This window comes from Electrophorus electricus, chromosome 5 (assembly GCF_041902795.1).
Source record: "Electrophorus electricus isolate QZ-2024a chromosome 5, ASM4190279v1, whole genome shotgun sequence".
Lineage (NCBI taxonomy): Eukaryota > Metazoa > Chordata > Actinopteri > Gymnotiformes > Gymnotidae > Electrophorus > Electrophorus electricus.
In genome coordinates, this window is record NC_137501.1 from 202,501 (window position 1) to 227,412 (window position 24,912).

The window sequence follows — 24,912 nt, forward strand, 5'->3', positions numbered from 1 at the left end:
TGAGAGAGATGGAAGATGGAATGAGGCAGTGGCCAAGTGTGAAAGAAAGAGAAACATTCATTTATCCTCTGGGAAAATGACAGTTTGCTAAACCGAGTCAGTGAAGAGGGAGACATGTTTCTGTAGCAGAGAAGCACGTAACCAAGTGCATTCCTGCAGAAGTGAAAGCAAAACCTCAGTTCTTATGGCAGCGTCCATCAATGCAACCACTGAGCACGTTCAACAGCATGGTTTACATACACATTGCAGTCACCATGCTCATGCTACAGCACAAACACATGACGTGCAGAGAAAATGAGCTTTGATAAGATGGAAATAAAACACAGTTTATGCAATAACATAATTACGCCATTTAGGGAATTTCACCTGCTGTCTGAACTGCCTATGGAGAGGTTCAGTCTGTACATACACAGCCCCGGCAAGCACAAAAAAATTAAAATAAATGAACTAAAAGACTTTTTAAAGGCAACTGGGTGACATGCTTTGTGCTGAAGATATCAGTGTGATAAACAGCAAACACAGGGTGCAGCTCCAAGCTCTGACTTCCACTTACTTGGCTTCCTGTATCGCAATTTGAGGAGTGCTTTCTCTCTCTCTCCAAACACACACACACAAGCACACACACACACACACACACACACACACACACAAGGAAACACGCACACACACACAACGAAACGGCACACACACACACACACACACACAAGGAAATGCGCACACACACACACAAACACACACACACACACACACACACTCACAAACTCTTCACAGTGAAGAAACACAGCTGCAGCTCTGTTCCAGTGTGAATAAAACCAAATTAATATCCATAACGTCACATTGCTAATCTCTTTAAAACCACTCTGCTAATATATTTCACACTCCTTCAGTGAGAGAATGAAGAAGGAAGCGTTCTCCTTTCACTCCTCCTATCCCAGCATGAGGTGGCCTGTATTTCGTTCTTGTGCCAGTTCATTATTAATATGCTTTGTCAAACAGAGAGCACTATGCTACAAGCCTTCAGACACACACATTCTTATGTACAATGAGAAGTTCAGAAACAGAAAACCAGACTGGATGGCTTCCACTACACTGCTGAAACTCTGCTACTGACTCAGACAAAGTTTAAAGCACACACACACACACACACACACCTATCTATACTCATATATAAATACCCATATACACACAACTATCTATAATCATATATACATACCTATATATACACATCAATCTATACTCATATTTAAATACCCATATACACACAACTATCTATAATCATATATACATACCTATATATACACACCTATCTATACTCATATTTAAATACCCATATAGACACACCTATCTATACCCATATATAAATACCAATATATACACACCTATATATACTCATATATAAATACCCATATACACACACCTATCTATACCCATATATAAAAACCAATATATACACACCTATCTATACTCATATATAAATACCCATACACACACCTATCTATACCCATATATAAATACCAATATATACACACCTATCTATACTCATATATAAATATCCATATACACACACACCTATCTATACTCATATATAAATACCCATATACACACACCAATGTATAATCATATATAAATACCCATATAGACACACCTATCTATACCTATATAAATACCTATATATACACACCTATCTATACTCATATATAAATACCCATATACACACACCTATCTATACTCATATATAAACACCCATATACACATCTATCTGTACTCATATATAAACACACATATACCACATATCTGTACTCATATATAAATACCCATATATACACACAACTATCTATAATCATATATACACACCTATCTATAGTCATATATAAATGCCCATATACACACCTATCTATACCCATATATAAATACCCTTATACACACCTATCTATACTCATATATAAATACCCATATATACACACCTATCTATACCCATATATAAATACCCATATACACATCTATCTGTACTCGTATATAAACACATATACACACCTATCTATACTCACCCATATATACACACACCTATCTATACTCATATAAATACCTAGATACACACCTCTCTATACTCATATATAAATACTCATATACACACACCTAACTATAGTCATATATAAATTCCGATATACACACACCTATCTATATTCATATATAAACACCCATATAAATACCCATATATACCCATATAAATATAAATTACCCATATAAATACCCATATATACACACAACTATCTATAATCATATATACACACCTATCTATAGTCATATATAAATGCCCATATACACACCTATCTATACCCATATATAAATACCCTTATACACACCTATCTATACTCATATATAAACACACATATACACACACCTATCTATACTCAAATATAAATACCCATATATACACACACCTATCTATACTCATATATAAATACCTGTATAAACACACAACTATCTATACTCATATATAAATACCCATATATACACACACCTATCTATAGTCATATATAAATACTCATATACACATCTATCTATACTCCTGCAGGGTCAGGTCATGTGGTCATGACCCAGTACACACACAGTAGTACTGACCTCTACCCAGTATACTTACAGCAGTTCTAACCTCCACCCTGTACATATACAGTAGTACTGACCTCCACCCAGTACACTTACAGTAGTTCTGACCTCCACCCAGTACACACACAGTAGTACTGACCTCCACCAAGTACACACACAGTAGTACTGACCTCCACCCAGTATACTTACAGTAGTTCTAACCTCCACCCAGCACACACACAGTAGTACTGACCTCCACCCAGTATACTTACAGTAGTTCTAACCTCCACCCAGTACACATACAGTAGTACTGACCTCCACCCAGTACAACTACAGTGGTACTATTGTTATTTGTGACAAATCCTCTGCTGGTTTACAGAGAGCAAACAGACCATAGCAGACAGACACACACACACAGGAACTAACAGGCTAACACACTTACAAACACATTAACACATTCACTAACGCACTCACTAACAGACTCACAGACTCACTAGCAGACTCACCAACATACTCACTAACACTCATTCCTCTATTCTGAGTGCACAGAATTATATCTATGGTACAAAAAAATAGAAAAAACAATACAATACTATAAATTGGAGAAACACAATAAGAAGCAAATTAAAAATAACAAGCCCAACACTGTGGAGTAATGTACATCCAACAATATCATTAAATCATAATCAGTTTTATTGTTTGCTATTCAAATTCTGTAATGAGATTATCACAGTCTAAACGGAGATAGCACTACCAGCCTGTCAAACAAACTGCAGGAGTAACAGAAAAAGATTCTCCATATTGCTGCTTCAGAATTGCGTAACTTGGCATATGTGCCTCCGCCTATTAGATCAGTGATATTCATGGCTGTTCGAGTGAGTTTAGGCGGTAATATTCCCGCCTCAGAGAGTGTGTGGGGGATTCAGTCATACACCTCACTGTTGAAATGGAAAGGCTGCCAAAATCTCGAAGCTGCAATTCTGTGCGTATTGGGCTGGATTTCTTCTGAATTTTTACACACACACACACACACACACACACACACACACACACACACACACACACACACACACACACACACACACACACACACACACACACACACACACATATACACACACACATGCACACACGCACACACAGATTGGCACCAGACCCTGTGCCAAGATACATGGTTGCGACAACACGTTTAGGTTCTTGTGAATCCACGGTCCTACATATGAAACCCCCCACTACAAAATATACAGTATACTACTGTATGCCCTATATTACTGTATGTACTATACTAACATATGCACTATACTATCGTATGCACTATATTACTGTATATAGTATACTAGCATATGCACTATACTTCCATATGCACTATACTATTGCATGCACTATACTACCATATACAGTATACTACTGTATGCACTATAAATCTGCATGCACTATATTACTGTATATAGTATACTAGCATATGCACTATACTACCATATGCACTATACTGTTGCATGCAGTATACTGCCATATACAGCATACTACCATATGCACTATACTACCATATGCACTATAAATCTGCATGCACTATATTACTGTATATAGTATACTAGCATATGCACTATACTACCATATGCACTATACTGTTGCATGCAGTATACTGCCATATACATCATACTACCATATGCACTATACTACCATATGCAATATAAAACATGCACTATACTATAATGCATGCACTATACTACCATATGCAATATAAATCTGCATGTACTATACTACTGTATGCACTATACTAATATGCAATATAAAGCTGTTAACGTGTTTTAGCCTCAAGCATTGTTAACAGGTGTTAACAAGCACACAGCCATGCAAACTCCTTACACAAACAGTGGCAGTAGGAGGGGCAGTAGAACACTGGTAGTAGACGAGGCAGTAGAATATTGGCAGTAGGAGGGGCAGTAGAACACTGGCAGTAGGTGGGGACAGTATCAACCTGTAATTTCTACCCTGCTGGATCTGCCCCGGGCACCTGCAAAAGGAGACATCACCTCTGTTCCATCACCCACCTAACCCTCACCTATGGCTATGCGGCTATTCTCATGTGTACTGCACACTGCTACTGTCTCACACAAGCCCTGCCTCAGAATTTCTGTCCCTCTCTGCCTCCCGCTAACCAATTAGCCGCACCCTCTCTGAGCTGGACGGTGGGCTAACAAGGCCCAGATCCATCACACAGTAGTGATTTATGGTCCATGTTTCCTTCCTTAAACAAAGGCCTGGACAGAGGAGAGGATGAGCTGTGCAACAGACAACTCACCCACAGGATCCCGGCTGCCTGGGAGCCAGGCCGTGGTTTAAAATACCAGGGATCAATATGCTGGTTCCACAACTGCAAATGGATACTGGATTTCATTACATCTGGGATACATTACATTAGTCTAGGATATAGGGAAGGCAGCTGCACTCTGATTGCTGTATGTTTCATTCACAAAACCGCAAAGCTGTGACCATATCATTTGCAAAGGAATTATCTGTGTTATGATCCTAATTGCCATCAAGATTGCATGATGGTTCCGCCCATGAAGAGTACAGTCTTTGTAATAATTAAACATTGCCACAGTGTGGCAACAGTGTGTCAATTAATGTCCATCTGGTTGCATTTTAACGTGCAAGTCAAATAAACCAAAATTAGGTCGCAGTCACACTGCGATTCCGAGTGAAGTGAACCGGAACCACTGACATGACAAAGAAGCAACACCCCTCTTAGGATCCAGCAAAGAGGAGATCAATACAGCCGGAGTCACCTCACTGTGGTGTAAGAGCAGAATCAGACCATCATGGAGCAACTGGCATGTTAAACCACTCACATACAGGACTGGAATTCAGAAGATGAGGGGCTTGTACTTTCAGACGTGCGGTGCAACCAGGAGTGAGGAACTCCACAGGTTTGTTGGCACTGCAAGCTAAACAGACCTGCAAAAGCCAGGCTAAACCCTCAGGAAAATTCCAGCTTCACAGACCACATGAGCAGACTGGTAGACCTACTGGATGGCTGATCGACTGGGTAATGCTGATGGGTAATATCTGTTAATTGAGGGGTCAGTAATGACCAGAACTAGACAAGTATTTTCACATAAATCATAAATCATATATGTTCCTGTGGAACAACAGTGCCAGGATCTCAGTGCAGTCTGACCCCTGTTCAAGAAGGCATGGCTTTGATCCCTGATAACGTCCTTCGACAACATGAGTGCTCTTTAGAAAGGCACTTAACCTCAGGCAACTCCAGGAAGGGAAGAGAAGAATCATTCACACCAAACCAGCAGGGACACTTTGGGGAGCCTCAAGAATGCGACACAGAGCCCTTTAACAGAATCAAACATGGCTGTAATTGGTTAATGAAAAGTGAAACAGTGTGGATGCAGTGGTGGTCCAGTCAATCTCATGCACTTGGGGTTTGGGGGGTAATAGAATTCCAGGGAAAGGCACAGTGGTTAAGCATCACTCAGTAGACAGATAAGTTACAAAAACACTGTAGAAATTCACTACTGTCAACAAGAAGACCATTACAAAATAAAAATAATTTTGCATTTATCAAATTCAAGGCTGACAAGCCCAAGTAAGTATAAAAACTAATAACATGAATAAGCTACAATATGCTGTTTAAATAATGGTGTAAAGGTCTCTATTATGAATACTATAACACCTTAACTTCAGGACGATACCAATAAAATCACAAGAGGATCATAATTCAGACTCGCGGAAACATCAGTTACAGAGAAGAGCAGCTTCACAGACAGGGCTATCAGCTTTCAGGACACACACAAATCCCATTCAGAGAGTTTAGAGTGCTCCCTGCTACCAGAAAGACAGCAAATCTTTATACCGGGAAATAAGAAAACAAGTCAACAGATGCAATCAAAACAAGCCCAATAAACAGACACAGTCAAAACTCAAACACATCCACTCTGCTCTGGCAGTTGACTGTCACATGCAGATGAGTAGAATTCCTCTCGTTTAAAAGGCTCATGTTAATTAGACTGATACACGGAGTGATCAGGGTAGAACAGGAATGCCAGTGACACCTGAATGTACAGAGGGAATTAGAGGCTAATTAGACAGGAGGCTAAATGACCACTTTACCACACAGAGCAGGAGCAACAGTCATCCGTTAGAGCTACACAAGGCAAGACTCAGGGAGAAGTGTGTGGAAACGTTCCTGCACGTGCTCACGGAGAAGTGTGTAGAAATGCTCGTGCACATGCTCACAGTACTATGTAGAAATGCTCATATATGTGCTCACGGAGAAGTGCGTAGAAACGTACATGTGCTCATGGACTAATGTGTCGTTAGTTTTTAAGAAGAGGAAACATTAATATTCATAAATATTCATGGCATGTGCACTTTGTGATGTTTGTATAAATTAGTCTAGTTGTAGTGGTTTGCATAAAATTGTGCTTGTGTTAGTGTGTTTGTTCCTGGTGCAGGTAACAGATAGCATTAACATGTAGCCCTAGTAGACACACAGCTCCCAGTAAACGACTTTAACTGATTTCCACTACAGTGCCTACATCCATATTTCACACCGTTTTGCATTTACCACTTTTTCATTTTTCAAGTGCACATCCTTGCCACACACACCCCTATTATAGGACCATGGCACACGCACTAATTACGCCAGGATTGTTACTGATGCAGTCAGGAGCATCTTGATTAAAAATAGAATTATTCTACTCCATTAAAAATAAAATATGAAAAAGCTATCATTTCTTTCTTCTTTTTGTGATGATTTGAAGCATCACGAGCTGTTTAGTCCCTTTTTTCAATCCCTCTCGCCGTTCTCTCGCGTTCCTCTGCGCTCAGCTGTGAGGGGTAAATTGGCGAAGACATTTAGTGTCGATTTACGGCGAATCCATTAAACACACGAGAACCGTGGGGCGAGTACAGGCTGTCCCCCCCGCTGCGCTACGCACTACACACACATTTTGATTTAAATGCTTTAATGCAGGACAAATTTGTTCCGGCAGCTTTGAGGCAGACAGAAGCAGGTGACTTAAAGTAAACAAAGAGAGGTCGACACACCACAGCTGAAAGAAGGAAAAATGCTTAGCATACCATTACAGAACAGGGAGATACAGGGAGCACTCGGCCTTCCCTCATGCATAACAAGCTGTTTACTGTGTTTACAACGATGCCTAACAGCCGTAACTATGTAGGACTCTCAGCAAAACAAGCCGGGAGAGGAGCTCCACTGATATCTAACTCCAGCTTTCCTTATTCCCTTTCTCACCTTCCTCCCTCTCTCTCCCACTCCCTCTCTCTCTCTCCCTCTCTCTTTCTCTTCACACACACAATTCCATTCAACCTAGCCAAATTGCCGTGCGATGGGCCTGCTTAGAAGCAGACTGCACTCAGGGCTCTAGGGGTGAACAGAACAGAGGGAAGAAGACAGAAGGAAGACTGCACAATAAAGATATAAAGCTATGACTGATGGGAAATATTGTGTAGAATGGATATGTAAGAGGGCTGCTGGTGGACAGCAGTGTCGCAGTGGAAGTCCGTTTCATAGCAGATTTAACAGGACGTTTTCTAACAGGGCCAGGGACTCTGGATATGTCCAAGTCTGATGTCCAGGGACTCTGGATATGTCCAAGTCTGATGTCCAGGGACTCTGGATATGTCCAAGTCTGATGTCCAGGGACTCTGGATATGTCCAAGTCTGATGTCCAGAGACTCTGGATATGTCCAAGTCTGATGTAGAGGGACTCTGGATATGTCCAAGTCTGATGTCCAAGTACTGGATATGTCCAAGTCTGATGTCATCCTACCTACCAAACACAGTGACACACACTTCTTTCCACCTCACATATACATACAGACTAACTTATCACAGTTATCACATGCCCCACACATGTATTTCAGATCTATGTACATACAATAGCCCAGTGCATGTGTGTGTGTGTGTGTATTCCTAGCCCGTGATATCTAGACATATTAGTAAATGTACTAACTATGTCAATTTACAGTGTTAACTTTCCCTCCTACCCAAACTAGAAATCCCAGTGGCTGTACCGGTGTGCGGGGAGGCACTCAGAGTGCACTGCACCCCTCTCTCTCTCCACAGTGCCACTCAATAAACAGGCTGTTCAAAGCAGGCAAGTCGATGATAATTGTGTACAGATGGCCGATTATACTGTGCAATTAAAGAAAAGTGGAGCACAGTACATTAATCTTTTAGTCAAGTTGATTCTGTATCACACATTTCATGTCAGTTTGAGCTGCTCTCACTCCCACAGTGAATATGTGCTGGAGATATCGGCTAAACGCACAGAAATCTAACCCAGTGTGGGCATGACTTTAAAATCAATCAGTTTAATTAAGAAGGGTTTACATTACACAAAGCTCCGCTCTGCTCTGCAGACAGTAACTACACAGCCTGCTGCACTGACCATGTAAAATTCCACCCAACACAACAGACTTAAGACAAAAACCACAAAATCAGCAGACGTTAGAGACTGTATGTGAACATTACAGATGTTACAGGCTGTACATGAACATTACAAACGTTACAGAATGTATGTGAACATTACAGACAAAACAGGCTGTATGTGAACATTACAGATGTTACAGGCTGTACATGTATATTGCAGATGTAACAGGCTGTATGTGAACATTACAGACGAAACAGGCTGTATGTGAACATTATAGACATTACAGACTCTATGTGAACATTACAGACATTACAGGCAGTATGTGTACGTTACAGACATTACAGGCTGTACATGAACATTACAGACGATACAGGCTGTATGTGTATATTACAGATGTTACAGGCTGTATGTGAACATTACAGATGTTACAGGCTGTGCATGTACATTAAAAATGTTACACGCTACCTGTCTCAGTAGGGACTACATTGTAAGCAGCTCTTTTACAGGCCTGTAAAACCAAGAACTTGCTCACCTTTCCTGTAAATCCCATGCGTCTGGTTCAGGACCGCATATGTAAAACATCTGAATTTACTCCACGCTGGAGCTTTTCTTCTCCACTAAACACTAGCAGGCACTTGTGCCTGGTTCAGCGGCCCCGGGGACACGTTCATTTATCATGCAGCGTTATTACAGATGTGCTTGGCAGCTCCACAAGCCTGTTACTGCACAAGATAAATATAGACAAGAGTTGTGTTCCTCTCCATCTCTCTTTCTCTCTCACTCTCTCTCTCTCTTTCTTTCTCTGTCCCAGGTCACCTATTCCTCTATCTGTGAGCTAATGAGGGAGAAGGAATGAGAGGACAAGACATGGGGGTAAAAGGATGGGGGGATGAGAGAGGAGAGAAGAGGGGGAAGAGAGGGGGATGAGAGAGGAGAGTAATTGTGTGTGAGTGAGTTGACAATAAAAGACAGAATACAGTAGAAGCTCAGACTGCAGAGGAAGTCTAGCATGGGAAGAGAGATGGAAAGATGGAGGGAGAGATGGAGGGATAGTTGAGCATGTAACTTCTGAGTGCACTGAGGGCCCATTTCTATAAGTATTACCATTCTTGCCAGTGTTCTTAAATCTCTAATTACATTAGAGCTCCTCCCATAGGTCTTGTCTGAGTTCCACCCACAGGGCCTGTCTGAGCTCCACCCACAGGGCCTGTCTGAGCTCCACCCTCAGGGCCTATCTGAGCTCCACCCATAGGGCCTGTCTGAGCTCCACCCATAGGGCCTGTCTGAGCTCCACCCACAGTACCTGTCTGCGCTCCACCCATAGGGTCTGTCTGAGCTCCACCCACAGTACCTGTCTGTGCTCCACCCTCAGGGCCTGTCTGAGCTCCACCCACATGACCTGCTCTGGATTTCCTCTCCCAACAGTTGCCAGTGACGCACAGAATATGCCACAGAAGCAACCTCCCCCTCTTCCTCACTCTTTCTCTCTCTATTGTTCTCTTTCTTTCTGTCTTTTTCCTTGTCTCTTTCTCTTTCTCTTTCCTTATCTCTCACTCTTTCTATGTTGTTTGTTGCATCCCCATCTCTTGTATGACAGTTCCAGTTCTCCTCTTTCCTTTATCTGTAATCTCTAATCTTCCTTTGTTAGCTGTAATCTCTAATCTTAATCTCTTTGTTTTACAATCATTCTTTTGTGTTTTCTTCTCATTAAATGCATAAATAATAATAGACATAATAATAATATTGATAAATAATATATACACAATAATAATATTTATAAATAATAATAGATATAATAATAATATTTATAAATAATCATAGATATAAATAATATTTTAACAGTAATAATGTACACATAGCCTGTTTATATAAAAAACAAATTATCAGGCTAATGAATATATTTCTGTGATTTCTGTTACAAATTTACCTCATTTTAACATGAAGTACATTGTTCTTTATTTAATAAAAGATCATTTACACAGTAAATATATTTCAGTCTGTGAACTTTGAGCTCAGTCTCATGACACGTAGGAGAGTTTGTGGCTGTTGAAGTACTCTAACGTGCTCTCTCTGCCTCTATGACCTCAATACAAGAACAGATGGTGAATTTGTGAACTCCAGCAAGAAATGTTGTGCATCTTAGTTTAGTCACACTTCTTAAATCAAACAGGGAAAGTTTCAATACAAAAACTTGTGTGGCTATAATTATGAACTGTCATTAATGTTTCTCTTTTTCTACATCTCCATAGTTACTCCATTATAATGCCACATCGACGTTTGACTTGAAATGCATTTGTTGTTTAGTATCTGGTCTCTCTCTCTTTCTCTCTCTCTCTCTCTCTAATATAAACAAACAGAGGCAGGATAGTGTTAAACTGGATCTACACACTCCACCCCTGCTCTTGGTCCATGGCTCACTGGGTAATTCAGTGACTCGTTGGAATCCTCAAACAACCAAGATAAACAAGAGCTCCAATTAAGAATTAATTACTGTTCAAACAGGGGTCTGCTGTCTCGACTCCGCTGGGAGCTGCTCATACAAACATCCAAAATGCCACACAACAGAACAAAAAAAGAGGAGCCACAGCAGCAAAGATGGAGAGAGAGATAGAGAAAGAGATAGTGAGAAAGAGTGTAGGAGAGAGAGAGAGAGAGAGAGAGAGAGAGAGAGAGAGAGGGAGAAGGGTTTCCATGCTCAGTGCTAAAACCACTATGACAACCCCAGCACTAAGTAATGACCCTCCTCCAGATGTGAAGAACCAGCCACACTCGGCTTTCAGGGAGCAGAGAGGCGCAAAAACCCCTTTCAGATGATACTCATGGTGAGTAAAATAACAGCGCTACTCACAGGGGTAAATTACAGCTAATAATCCCAAAGCCTAAAGAAGCTCATTGGATGGTCACAGCTGGTCCGTCCATAAACACGGTGTGGTTAGAACAGGAGTTTTTTGTACAAATTGTGTGTACAGCCTGATAAATGAAGTACTTGATACAGAAATAAGAAGCCTATTTATCAACCCCACTGAAAGGTTTTAGGGTTGTGACATCTAAGTCATAAACATATTCTTTCAACTCATATTCCAAATATTTCCCCCTTTCCTCTGTGTGTGTGTGTGTGTGTGTGGGGGGGGGGGGTTGTTCAATGTTCCTAATGACCAGCACTGCACCCATTACTTGAGAAAGGGAGACTGGACATGAAAGCAGAGATACCTGCTGATTGGCTGTCTTTCATCTTCTGGCCATTTGTGATAGGCCGCTATGTGCAAGTCAGAGATGATGGACTTACCCACAACATCTAACCCTAACCATACAACCTCAGAAAAAGAAAGCGATGGAGCTCCTCCTACAGCCTGGTGGAGGAGAAGATGGAGAAAAGGGTTCTTACAGTCTGAGGCAGAAGAAACAAGTGTAAACTCATACCTCTGTGTAAATACCACTCACTGCTGCTGCACTCTGATCAAAGGATTAATTACAGATGACTCCAGAAGATCATGTCTCTCTAATGAGCATCTAATGTCTCCAGGGACTGTGGTATTGTAGCTGGAGACATGAGAAATGTCTCTGCACCGTGCATGAGGCCTCCAGAGAGAGCGGGCAGTGCGGCTCCTCCCAGAGGCATGTAGACCAGGAGGAGAACTCACGATGGGTCCGGGAGAGGAGTGGTGGGAATGCAGAGTGACCTTTATGAAGGTTACCTTGGGGAGGAGAGGGGAGGGGAGGGGAGGGGAGGGGAGGGGTCTGGCCCCTGCAGGCTGCAGTCCTGCCTGGGCAGAGATGGAGGTGGTTGAGTGTGTGTGCGTGTGTGTGTGTGTGTGTGTGTGTTGGTTTGTAGCCTTTACAGTGAAAAATTAAAGATGTGACAGTGGCTTTATTTAAGATTATTTAACAAACCATGTATAAAGACCTCAGGCTACACGCACACATGCACACACTTTCACACACACACAAACAAAACAAGATCAAAATTTACCTCTAGTTTACCTGTAGTTTACCTCTACACAGCAGTGTAGTTCACCTCACTATATATTTTTATCACTATCCAGCATTGCTGCATTCCAGTCTAAACTGGTGTCCATTCCAGCACTGTTTCCCTCCACCCTAAAGCAAAGTTAATCTCCAGCCCAGCAATGCAGAGGTCACTTCGGTTCATCTCAGTGCTGTTGCCCCAGGTAACCCTGGGTCCTGATTGGTTGGATTAGGTGTGGCAGGCTGGTCTGAGTTCTGCTGGAAGGTGGCGCTCCAGCATTGGACATCATTAAAACGGCTGAAGGAGCCAAACAGACACTAACAAACCCCGCAAGCTTTGCATCCCTGAGTGTACTGCTCTCGATTGTCCATGCCTGGCTCTCGCTGACTGGGTCTGCTTTCTGTGTGAAAAGCACTTTGCTGATTGGTCAGTGTATTTCATTCCACTGTCTACCATCACCTCGTTTATGCAAGTTTGAAAGTGGGCTGACACCACATAAACTGCATTTTATATCTCCATATAAAATCATTTTCAGAATAATCAGACTCACAATAGTCAGACTTTTCTTCTCCACCTCCTAACTCCTCTACAGGGACAGAGCAGACTGGGAGAACTGACGATGCCTTAATCTCCAGCTCCCTGGGTGCTTGGCAACCACCTGTATGCTTTACTGATACATCCCAGAAGTGTTTATCAGTACAAGCCTTTACATCTTACACATACACAATCAGATCAGAACATCATGACCACCTACCTAATAGTGGGAATAGCAACGCTTGGTTCAGATGGCACTGGTAAGATGTCGTGGGATTGACTGTATTAGCTGACGGAAGGTATCTGGAGGCACTCTTGTCCATTCTGACTGCAGCAGAGCACTGAGGTCCCTCAGATCGTGCGGTTGTGGGTCAGCATAGTGAACCTGGTGATCCAGGTGTTCCCAGATGTGCTTCACTACATTGAGCGCAGGTCAGTTAGCAGGTCAGCGAAGGATACCACAGTTACTGTCTTGCTCCTGAAACCACTCATGTGCCACCCTTGTGTGGTGAGGTGGGCTGTTATTCTGTTGATGGGTACCATCGGGGTAGAACATCAACATGTACAGGTGCACATGATCTGCTAGGATTGCCAAGTACCTGCTGGCACTCCGAGACTCACAGAGAGGTATTAGTGGTCCAGGATCATTTCAGGAAAACCCCCAGACGTGTACCCTGCCACCAGCACCCTGTGTTTGGTACCCTGCCACCAGCACCCTGTGTTTGGTACCCAGCCACCACCAGGCTGTGTTTGGTACCCAGTCACCACCACCCTGCGTTTGGCCCACACTTGTCTCTTGGAGGCAGTTATCATACGTTTGGCGGTGTATACATCACCATCTGTCCATTCATCGGAGAAGGCAGCATTTTTCCAATCCTCCAGTGTCCAATTACAGTAGTCCCATGCAAACTGGGGGTGATGTTGATGATGAACCTTGATTAACACTGACACCTTAACCAGACGTAACAGTGTTTGCTCCGTGGCGATCCCTGCCACTTTCCTGGTTGCTCCAGGGTTCATTACAGAGGGTAACTGATCCACTGTGACGTGTCCATTGCTCCAGCGGCCCGTGGGGCACCACTGGTATGCTGTTAGGAGACCATGTGTGAGAAGTCCATACTCAGTATGCCTTCGCTACAGCAGCTCTAGAACATCTCATGGTTACAACTCACTGGTGTGTTCACTTACTTGTACAACTCACTGGTGTGGTTACTTATTTAAATGTGAACCAAACCCTGCCATTTGGCAACTGTGATGTCCTGGGCTGAGTTCATTCCAAACCAAGGGTGGTCATTCTGATATGGCTGTGTATTCTGATATGACTGTGTACATCTGGCACAATACACCTGTTTGGTGATATCAGACACAAGGAGGACTTTCCTTTGCCTTCAGAACTGCCTTAATTCTTCATGGCAGATTCAACAAGGTGCTGGAAACATTCCTCAGAGATTGTCGTTCACACTGACATGATGACATCACACAGGTGCTGCAGATTCATCTGCTGCACATCCATGACTTGACTCTCCTGTTCCACCCCATCCTAAATATGCTCTACTGGACTGAGATCTGGTGACTGTGGAGTTTGTGTACAGTTTCTGAACACAAACAGTGTTTAAGAAACCAGTTTGAGATGATTTGAGCTTTGGGACATGGTGTGTTTTCCTGCTAGAAGTATCCATCAGAAAATGTACACGAGTTATAAAGGGATGAACATGGTCAGCAACAATACTCAGGTAGGCTGTGGTGTTTAAACAGTACTCTGGTAAAATGTGGTGTTTAAACTATACTCAGGTAGGCTGTAGTTTATATTGGGATTAAGGGGTCCCCACACCATTACACTATCTTCAGACTAAACAAGGCAGAATAGATCCATCATGTTGTTTATGCCAACTTCTCACCATACCATACAAATGTCACAGCAGAAACCAAGACTCCTCAGATCAGTAAACATTTATCCAGCCTTCTATTATCCAATTTGGGTGAGCCTGTGTGAATTGTAACATCTGTTTCCTGTTCTTAGCTGACAGGGATGACACCTGGTGAGGTCTTCTGCTGCCCATCTGCTCCCAGTTCGACGTGTTGTACATTCAGAGATACTCTTCTGCATAGCTCGCTTGAAACGAGTGGTTATCTGAGTTACTGTTGCCTTTCTATCAGCTCAAACCAGTCTGGACATTCTCCTCTGACCTCTGGCATCAACAAGGCATAATTCATCCAGAGAACTGCCAGTGGATATTTTCTTCTTTTTTGGACCATTCTCTATTAACTCTAGAGATGATTGTGTGTAAAATCCCAGTAGATCAGCAGTTTCTAAAACACTCAGCCCAGCCTGTCTAGAACCAACAGCTGTGCCACGTTCAGTCACTTAAATCATCTTTCATGCCCATTCTAGTGTTGGTTTGAACTTCAGCAGGTCGTCTTGACCATGTCTACATGGACTGAGCTGCTGCCATGTGATTGGCTGATCAGATAGTTGCATTAATGAGCAGTTGAACAGGTGAACCTAATAGTAGCTGGTGTAGGTATATGATCAAGATTCTATATGCATTGGTTATTATAAAAGACATATGATTTTCATGATAATTTAAGATATTTAGCTGACACTTTTATCCAAAGTGACTTTCAATTATGACTGAGTACAACTGGAGTAATTGAGGGTTAAGGGTCTTGCTCAGGGGACCAACAGTGGCAACTTCGCAGTGGTGGGACTTGAACCAGCAACCTTCCAATTACTAGTGAAGTACCTTAACCACAGAGCTACCACTATAATAACATGCATGACTATGGCCATTTTCATATATAATAACATATACTTTATACATCACACCCATATTTGACATACAGATAGACCTTATATGTCATATGTATGTTTTTACTATGATGTACTATGTGTAAATATGTTAAAGATCTACCATGATGTTAGTATGAAATGTGTATGCTAGTCCTATAAGGCACTTATTTTTTAAGTATTTTGTGTGGCGCATGTGATTCTAGTGAATTTACAGACTTGTGCATCCCGGCAGATGCACAGCTGTGTGAGCAGAGGGGTGGCTCACCTCAGCGAGTGGCACGAGGCCCAGGACGTCCCTCTGGCTGATGTAGATGATGGTGACAGCCTCAGCTGTCTCTCCCGTGGCCGGGTACTCCAGACGCCAGCGTACAGCCTGAGAAGCCTGCAGGGTGATGAAGTTGTCAACTTCTAAGTCCACCCACATCACCTCATAAAAGGACCCTTCCAACCTGAACAGAAGAGTGGCGAGAGGGAGGTTAGAGGCGAGAGAAAAAGAGAATACTAGCAAGGCAGAGACAAAGACACAGTAAGAGGAGCGAGCTGGTAAAGAATCACGGATGAGTTACGACACCATTAAGATGTGCAGAAGAACCCCAGAATTTAGATTAAACTAACACAGGAGGTGGACAAATAACAGTGACCCTCTTCAGGGTGTAGCAGGCTGAGAATGTGCCAGCACCTCCTGGTAGAAGGTCTGAGCTCCCTGACTGGTTGTCTTTGAGTCCATTTCACTAAAACCAGAAGCACATGTGAAACTGGTTAGTTGGTATGTGATTTCAGTTATATGAGCAGATTAATTGATTATTTACAAATGTTGTGTTTGTTACTGTGTGATAGGGTTAGGGTTTGATACTATGTGGCTTGTCTTGCATTAACTAGTTTCAAGATGTTTGTGTATCAGGCCTGATTCAGTGTGGTGTAACATTAAATTCTGTTGGAATTATATAGCATCTGTCTCAGAACCCAATAATGTTTTATAATCAACACACAGCCTATACATCCAATCAACACACAGCATAACCTCAACCAGAAACCACAGACCCCTGGAGGACTGAGCAGCGTCCACCACTGGGAGAGAGGACACCACCCAGGATAGAGCACTCTCCACCATTGGGCATGCAGACATACAGACATTCACACACACTCACTCACACCAGGACAATTTTTTAGTGTAGCCAATTTGACCTAACCTGCGGGAGGACACCAGACATGGGGAGAACATGGAAACGCCAACCAGGGAGGAACATACACCTGAGACCCGAGGGCTGAGATAACCTCCAAGCCACTTAAGGGCAGCTCACAAGGGCCAAGCTGAACGAACAGTTCAGGCAGGGTGAGTGCGTTACACAGATGCAGAGAGCACCCCTTAATGCTAATCACTACAATAGTGCACACACACACACACACACACACACACACATACAGAGAGGTTGTATACTACAGTCAATTGTGGTTTGGTGTGACATTTGGTGTTAGGTGAGCACAGGTGAACTATGACCTCCTTCAGCAGTGATGACAATGCAATCAGAGAGACTTTTTACAGATTAGTTAATGTAGTGTAGTGTAGTGCAATGTAGTGTAGTGTAGTGTAGTGTAGTGTAGTGTAGTGTAATGTGGTGTAGTGTAGTGTAATGTAGTGTGGTGTAGTGTAGTGTAGTGTAATGTGGTGTAGTGTACTGTAGTGTAAAGTAGTGCAGTGTAGTGTATTGTAGTGTAATGCAGTGCAGTGTACTGTAGTGTAAAGTAGTGCAGTGTAGTGTAGTGTAATGTATTGTAGTGTGGTGTAGTGTAATGTAATGTAGTGTAGTGTAATGTAGTGTAATGACAGTGTAGTCTAGTGTGGTGTAGTGTAGTGTAATGTAAAGTAGTGTAGTGTAGTGTAATGCAGTGTAGTGTAATGTAGTGTAATGTAATGTGGTGTAGTGTAGTGTAATGTAGTGCAGTGTAGAGTAGTGTAATGTAGTGTAGTGTAATGTAGTGCAGTGTAGAGTAGTGTAATGTAGTGTAGTGTAGTAAAGTGTAATGTATTGTAGTTTGGTGTAGTGTAGTGTAGTGTATTGTAGTGTAGTGTAATGTAGTGTAGTGTAATGTAGTGTAATGATAGTGTAGTGTAGTGTAATGTAATGTAGTGTATTGTAGTGTAGTGTAGTGAAGTGTAGTGTAATGTAGTGTAGTGCAGTGTAATGTAGTGTAGTGTAATGTAGTTATGTAGTGTAATGTAGTGTAGTGCAGTGTAATGTAGTGTAATGATAGTTTAGTGTAGTGTAATGTAATGTAGTGTATTGTAGTGTAGTGTAGTGTAATGTAATGTAGTGTATTGTAGTGTAGTGTAGTGTATTGTAGTGTAGTGTATTGTAGTGTAATGTATTGTGCCATGGGGTTCAGGGACTGCAGTGTTGCTGGAGGTTTTTCTCTGTAGTGAACACACACGTGTATCTGTAGTGAACACACACGTGTATCTGTAGTGAACACATATGTGTATCTGTTTCTTCCAGCCATTTAGCTTTAAGTTTATGTCATAAGTGTAAAAATTAAGAGGTTTGGAGTGGAAGCTAAAAGCAATATAAAACTTCCCAATTAAACCCTTTTTACAGTCAGTTATAATAAAACTAAACTAATAACAGCAGTGAGACAGACATCAGAACTTTAGGAATTACAGTTCATGTGTGTGTATGTGTGTGTGGGGATAGAATGAGAGAGACATATATGCAGTGATAGAAGCTCTAACTCTATAATGATGTATAATTATACTGCAGCTTGGTATTGCAGACACTAAAACACCAAACACACACTCCTAGACACGGGCACACACACACACACACACACACACACACACACACACACACACACACACACACACACACACACACACACACACACACACATACACACACACACACTCCTACACACTTAAACACACAAACACAAAAATACACTCCTACACACAAGTCTATGTTAACATAGACTATCTATTCACATAGAAAGTAAAAGCTTAGTAAGACAAATCAATCTTATGTTTATATTTAATTTGATAAAGCTGACAATACAATTTCACATTATAGTAGAACCTAACACTTAATGCTTAACACTTCACCCAATCCTAACGTTAACCCTTCACCCTAACCATAACTTAAAGCTTATCCCTAACTCTAAACCCTAACACTAACCTAACCCTTAACCCTTAACCCTAACTCTAACCCTAAACCTAACCCTAACCCTTAACCCTAGCCCTTAACCTTAGCCCTAACCCTAATCCTAACCCTAACCCTAACCCACACACAACAGACATTAGGAATCCATAAACACACACAGCTTGAATGAGTGTTCTACAGACACCCACACACTTTCACACACACATTCTCATACACACCCACACTCTCACACACACACACACTCACACTCACACCCACAGAGAGAGAGAGAGAGAAGTATTGATACTTTAGACAAATGTCTGAGCAACCAAAGAGAAAGGAAGAGGATAGATTCCAATCTGCAATCAGTATTTACTGCCGTGGGTTTTTATTCTCTCTCTCTTCTTCCCTCGTTCTTTCTGTCTCTCTGTGAGATTATAAATTAAGGGGAGAGGTCGATGCCCCAGCACGTGTCCTGGGCGGAGGGAAGTTCCTCCTTTTCAGCTGAATTAATTCACCATCACTGATGGGAGTCGATGGCAGGGAGGAATAAACACGAGCAGGATTTACACCATGTCAAAGACGAGAGAAAGCCGACAGGTGCTCTCCATCACTCACACACACACACATTATATATATATATATGTGTGTATATATATATAATGTGTGTGTGTGTGTGTGTGTATATATGTGTGTGTGTATATATATATAATGTGTGTGTGTGTGTGTGTGTGTGTGTATATATATATATATATATATATATATATATATATGTATATATATATATATATATATATATATATATATACACACACACACACACACACACACACGCACACATTATATATATATACACACACACATATATACACACACACACACACACACGCACACGCACACACAAATGCACGCATGCACATGCACACATGCACACACACATACAGGCATGCACACACACAGAGGGGGGCGGGGCTGGGTGGGTTATTCATTTAGAAACCACCTCCGGCATCAGCAGTCATTGGTTCTAAAGTCAATCTACAGCACAGCGCCCTGCTTTGGCTAAATATAACCACGGCACTGACCTGATTATGGTACAGCCGAGAACCAAGAACAGTTCAGCAGAGAGACAGCACAGAACCAGTGACAGAGAGACCATGAAGAGGACAAGGAGACAGAGTGACAGACACTGCTTACACTGAGGATGGATAAAAGTTAAAAGAGTGACGATGGACTCCTACACTCACTACTGATCACTGGACATCAGGCAGGAAATAGACAAAGAGGAGGAAGGGTGTGTGTGTGTGTGTGTGTGTGTGTGTCTGTCTGTTTGTGTGTGTGAGAGAGTATATCTGTGTTTGTGTGTGTGTGTGTGTGTGTGTGTGGTCATTGTCATGATGTTCTGGTCAGACGGAAACGGCAGTGACAGGCGGCTGGAGCTTGCTGGTAGTGTGATGTGGGAAACTATAGATATCACACACACCACACAGTGAGAGCGTGTGTGTGTGTGTGTGTGTGTGTGTGTGTGTGTGTGTGTGTGTGTGTGTGTATGTCCATGTGTGTGAAAGGCCTTTCAGACTGGTTAGCCCAGAACAGAGGCTGAAATGTCACATACATACAACTGCACACACGCACACAAAGACACACACACACACACATGCCTTTTGTGTGTCCCTGTTCACCTCCTCTGTCCACTACACAACATCTGTCTCTCTCTTTGTCTTTCTCTCTGACTCTCTCTATCTCTCTCAAATGTATTTACTTATATTGTCAAGTATAGCGAATTTACAACAGATGTTGACACAAAGCAGCTTTACAAATCTCCGAGTCCAAGCCCCCAGTGAGCAAGACAAGGGTGACAGTGGTGAGGAAAAACTCCCTGGAACACGAGGAAGAAACCTGGAGAGGAACCGAGACTCAGAGGAGGGGGAGGGGGTATCCATCCTCCTGTGGGTGACAACAGTCACTACAGGCGCAAATAAACAAAGAACAAAATAAACAGATTTATTCAATGTTCCTAAATTTGCTAGTCTGGGTTCAGCATTTGTGTGTATGTGTGTGTTTGTGTGTGAAGCACATTTGGCACAGAAACCATAGAACAGCAGCCAGGCAGGCCGAGAGTCTTCTCTAGAGGGGTCAGGGGGTCAGGGATGGGAGGAGCCACAACATGGGGAGTGGTCAGGGATGGGAGGAGCCATGTAAGGGGGCAGGGTCAGGGATGGGAGGATCCGTAGCAGCTGAGATAGTTCAAAGCACAGCAACAACTCACTGTATCACTCTGTCTCACTTTCCCTGTGAATTTCTGCTCCCCTCTCTCTCCCTCCCCCTTGTTTTCTTTGTTCTCTTGTTTATATCTCTCTGCTCTTTGCTCCATGCTGTGACCCTCTGAATCTCCTTTTCAGCATTTATGTCAACATGCTCTTCTAACACCGCCTCTTAAACTACAGCACACCTAAACTACATAACACTGTTAAACTACAGAACACCTAAACTACAAAACACTTAAACTATGGCACACCTAAACTACATAACACTGTTAAACTACAGCACACCTAAACTACATAACACTGTTAAACTATGGCACACCTAAACTACATAACACTGTTAAACTACAGCACACCTAAACTACAAAACACTTAAACTATGGCACATCTAAACTACATCACACTTAAACTACAGCACACTTAATCTATGGCACACTGTTACACTACAACACATGCTGTGTACTAAGATATTTCATTTCAAACAAAGGCCCTGCATGTGTGACACTACTACAGAAATGCACTTTACATCTAACACAAGTGATATATTTAACTGTTATTTTACTTACATAACAAAACATGATATTACTCACAGATAATTACAGCAAATAGCACCAATAAAAGACTACCAATCTTCAGCCTACAGTGAGTTGTAGAACAGAACAGAAATGAACTGAACAGAACAGTATTGTACTACATGTAATCACTGGCACTTTTAGATTATGGAAGCACAAGTCCTGTCTTATGTGGTTCTGTAAACACAAGTCCTGTGTTATGTGCTACGTGTGTTCCAGAGTGCTTGGTTAAGGAAGGACAATATTTAAGTTTCAGCAGCCCTTCACCTGGTGCTGGGTCAGGTGTAGCAGGTGTAGCACGTGTAGCTATGACAGGAGCAGAGACTGTCTGAGACAGCCACCCTGAGAGAGCCACCCTGAGACAGCCACCCTGAGACAGTCACCCTGCTCAGTCTTGTGTGGGGTATTGGGTAAACTGAGTTTTAAAGTTACAGTCTTAAGACCAAGTGAAGGAACATCAGCAATAAAAGGGTTAATGTAAATGTATGTATGTGTTTGTGTGTGTGTGTGTGTGTGTGAGGTGAAAGTGAATGCACTGTAAAAGTTTGTTTAATGTGCAGTTGTGTGCAAATGTGTGTGTTGTGTAAATGTCAGAGTAACATAATGTAGATGTAATATAAAACTGGATGTAATGTAAAATTGTTTGGTTTGTAATAGTATGTGTAATGCAAAGGGTTGTAATGTAAAGTATGATGTAATATTAAGTTTATATTTAATATAACTATCGTTCACCTGTTCACCCTGGAAATTAGCCGCTGTTGTAGAACTTAGCCGCGATTGTTGGCATTACAAGTCTACCTTTTGGGTGATTTGTTTCAAATTGCATCTGCACGTGACAAGGACTGAGATATTTGCATATATATGAATATAGGTATATAATGATGTTAGATTGTAATTGCATATATATGAATATAGGTATATAATGATGTTAGATTGTAATTGCATATATATGAATATAGGTATATAATGATGTTAGATTGTAATTGCATATATATGAATATAGGTATATAATGATGTTAGATTGTAATTGCATATATATGAATATAGGTATATAATGATGTTAGATTGTAATTGCATATATATGAATATAGGTATATAATGATGATAGATTGTAATTGCATATATATGAATATAGGTATATAATGATGATAGATTGTAATTGCATATATATGAATATAGGTATATAATGATGATAGATTGTAATTGCATATATATGAATATAGGTATATAATGATGATAGATTGTAATTGCATATATATGAATATAGGTATATAATGATGATAGATTGTAATTGCATATATATGAATATAGGTATATAATGATGATAGATTGTAATTGCATATATATGAATATAGGTATATAATGATGTTAGATTGTAATTGCATATATATGAATATAGGTATATAATGATGATAGATTGTAATTGCATATATATGAATATAGGTATATAATGATGTTAGATTGTAATTGCATATATATGAATATAGGTATATAATGATGTTAGATTGTAATTGCATATATATGAATATAGGTATATAATGATGATAGATTGTAATTGCATATATATGAATATAGGTATATAATGATGATAGATTGTAATTGCATATATATGTAATTGTTACTCTCAAGTTTTTTCTTTTATTTTTGGATTTAAAATAATCTTAGATAATTCATACTTCATACCATAGACTTATGTATTTATTCTAGATAATGTTCTTAGAATTATTACTTCATTCATTAATTAATTGATAAAAATCTGAAATCTCTACACCTTCCCCCCTCCACATCTGATAGAGAACTATAGACACAGTGATTAGGGGTCTAACTTCCCCATAGAAAACAAGGAGTCCAGAACTGCATGGAAATAAAAACTGTTTCTTGTAAAGAGTAACAGGTCTCCTTCAATGCATGTGATGTTCATATGTGCTTGTGTGTAATTATCTGTGGAGCTCTGAGCCTTCGCTGTTTCTCAAACCCCTGGCGAGGACCCTGAGTGTTGCACCTGCTTCACGTTTATTCACATTCAAATCATATTGCTGCCTCAACAAATACAAATACAAGTACAAACACTATTTGCACATCTCTAGTAGTGTGTAATGTGTAATAATGTGCTGTTTTAAGATGTGTATAATATGTGTAGTGTGTAAGGTGTAAGATGTGTGTAGTATGTAAGATTTGTGTAGTTTGTATGGTGTGTGCAGTGTGTAACGTGTGTGTACTGTGTAAGATGTGTGTAGTGTGTAAAGTGGTGTGTAGTGTGTAAGATGTGTGTAGACAGGATCCAACAGGGACTAAGGTTGCAACTGGTCCACTGAGAGAGGCTGTGTGCGTATGCGTGTGTGTGTATATGCGTGTGTGTATATACATGTGTGTGTGGTGTGTGTGTGTGCTCTTATGACTATGGTTGCCTGTATGTTAAATGTTAAACTTGATAATTAAATGGATTTATTCTCTGTGTGTCTATAACACTCCCACCCCACCATCTGGACAAAGAGAGATCATGAACTCCAACTCACTCACTCACTCCCACTTTTACTCATCTGTGTGAGCTCATGTGCTACAGCTACATTTATGTTGCTTTATGTTTGTGCCATTTTTTCTGGTTTTGTGAAGTACTTCCAGCTGCATTTTTGTCTGAAAGGTATAATTATAAA

The 24,912-nt window shown here is 41.2% G+C and overlaps 1 protein-coding gene across 4 annotated transcripts in view; it reads right to left on the bottom strand.

Moving 5' to 3' along the window:
* The window catches only part of LOC113587019 (transmembrane protein 132C), a 166,374-nt gene that overhangs the window by 28,771 nt on the left and 112,691 nt on the right, over positions 1 to 24,912 (bottom strand). For all 4 annotated transcript variants that reach the window (XM_081714873.1, XM_081714871.1, XM_081714872.1 and 1 more), the window contains one exon: positions 16,560 to 16,743. In XM_081714873.1, the coding sequence (XP_081570999.1) occupies positions 16,560 to 16,743 (184 nt within the window). The remainder of the gene's footprint in view (positions 1 to 16,559; positions 16,744 to 24,912) is intronic.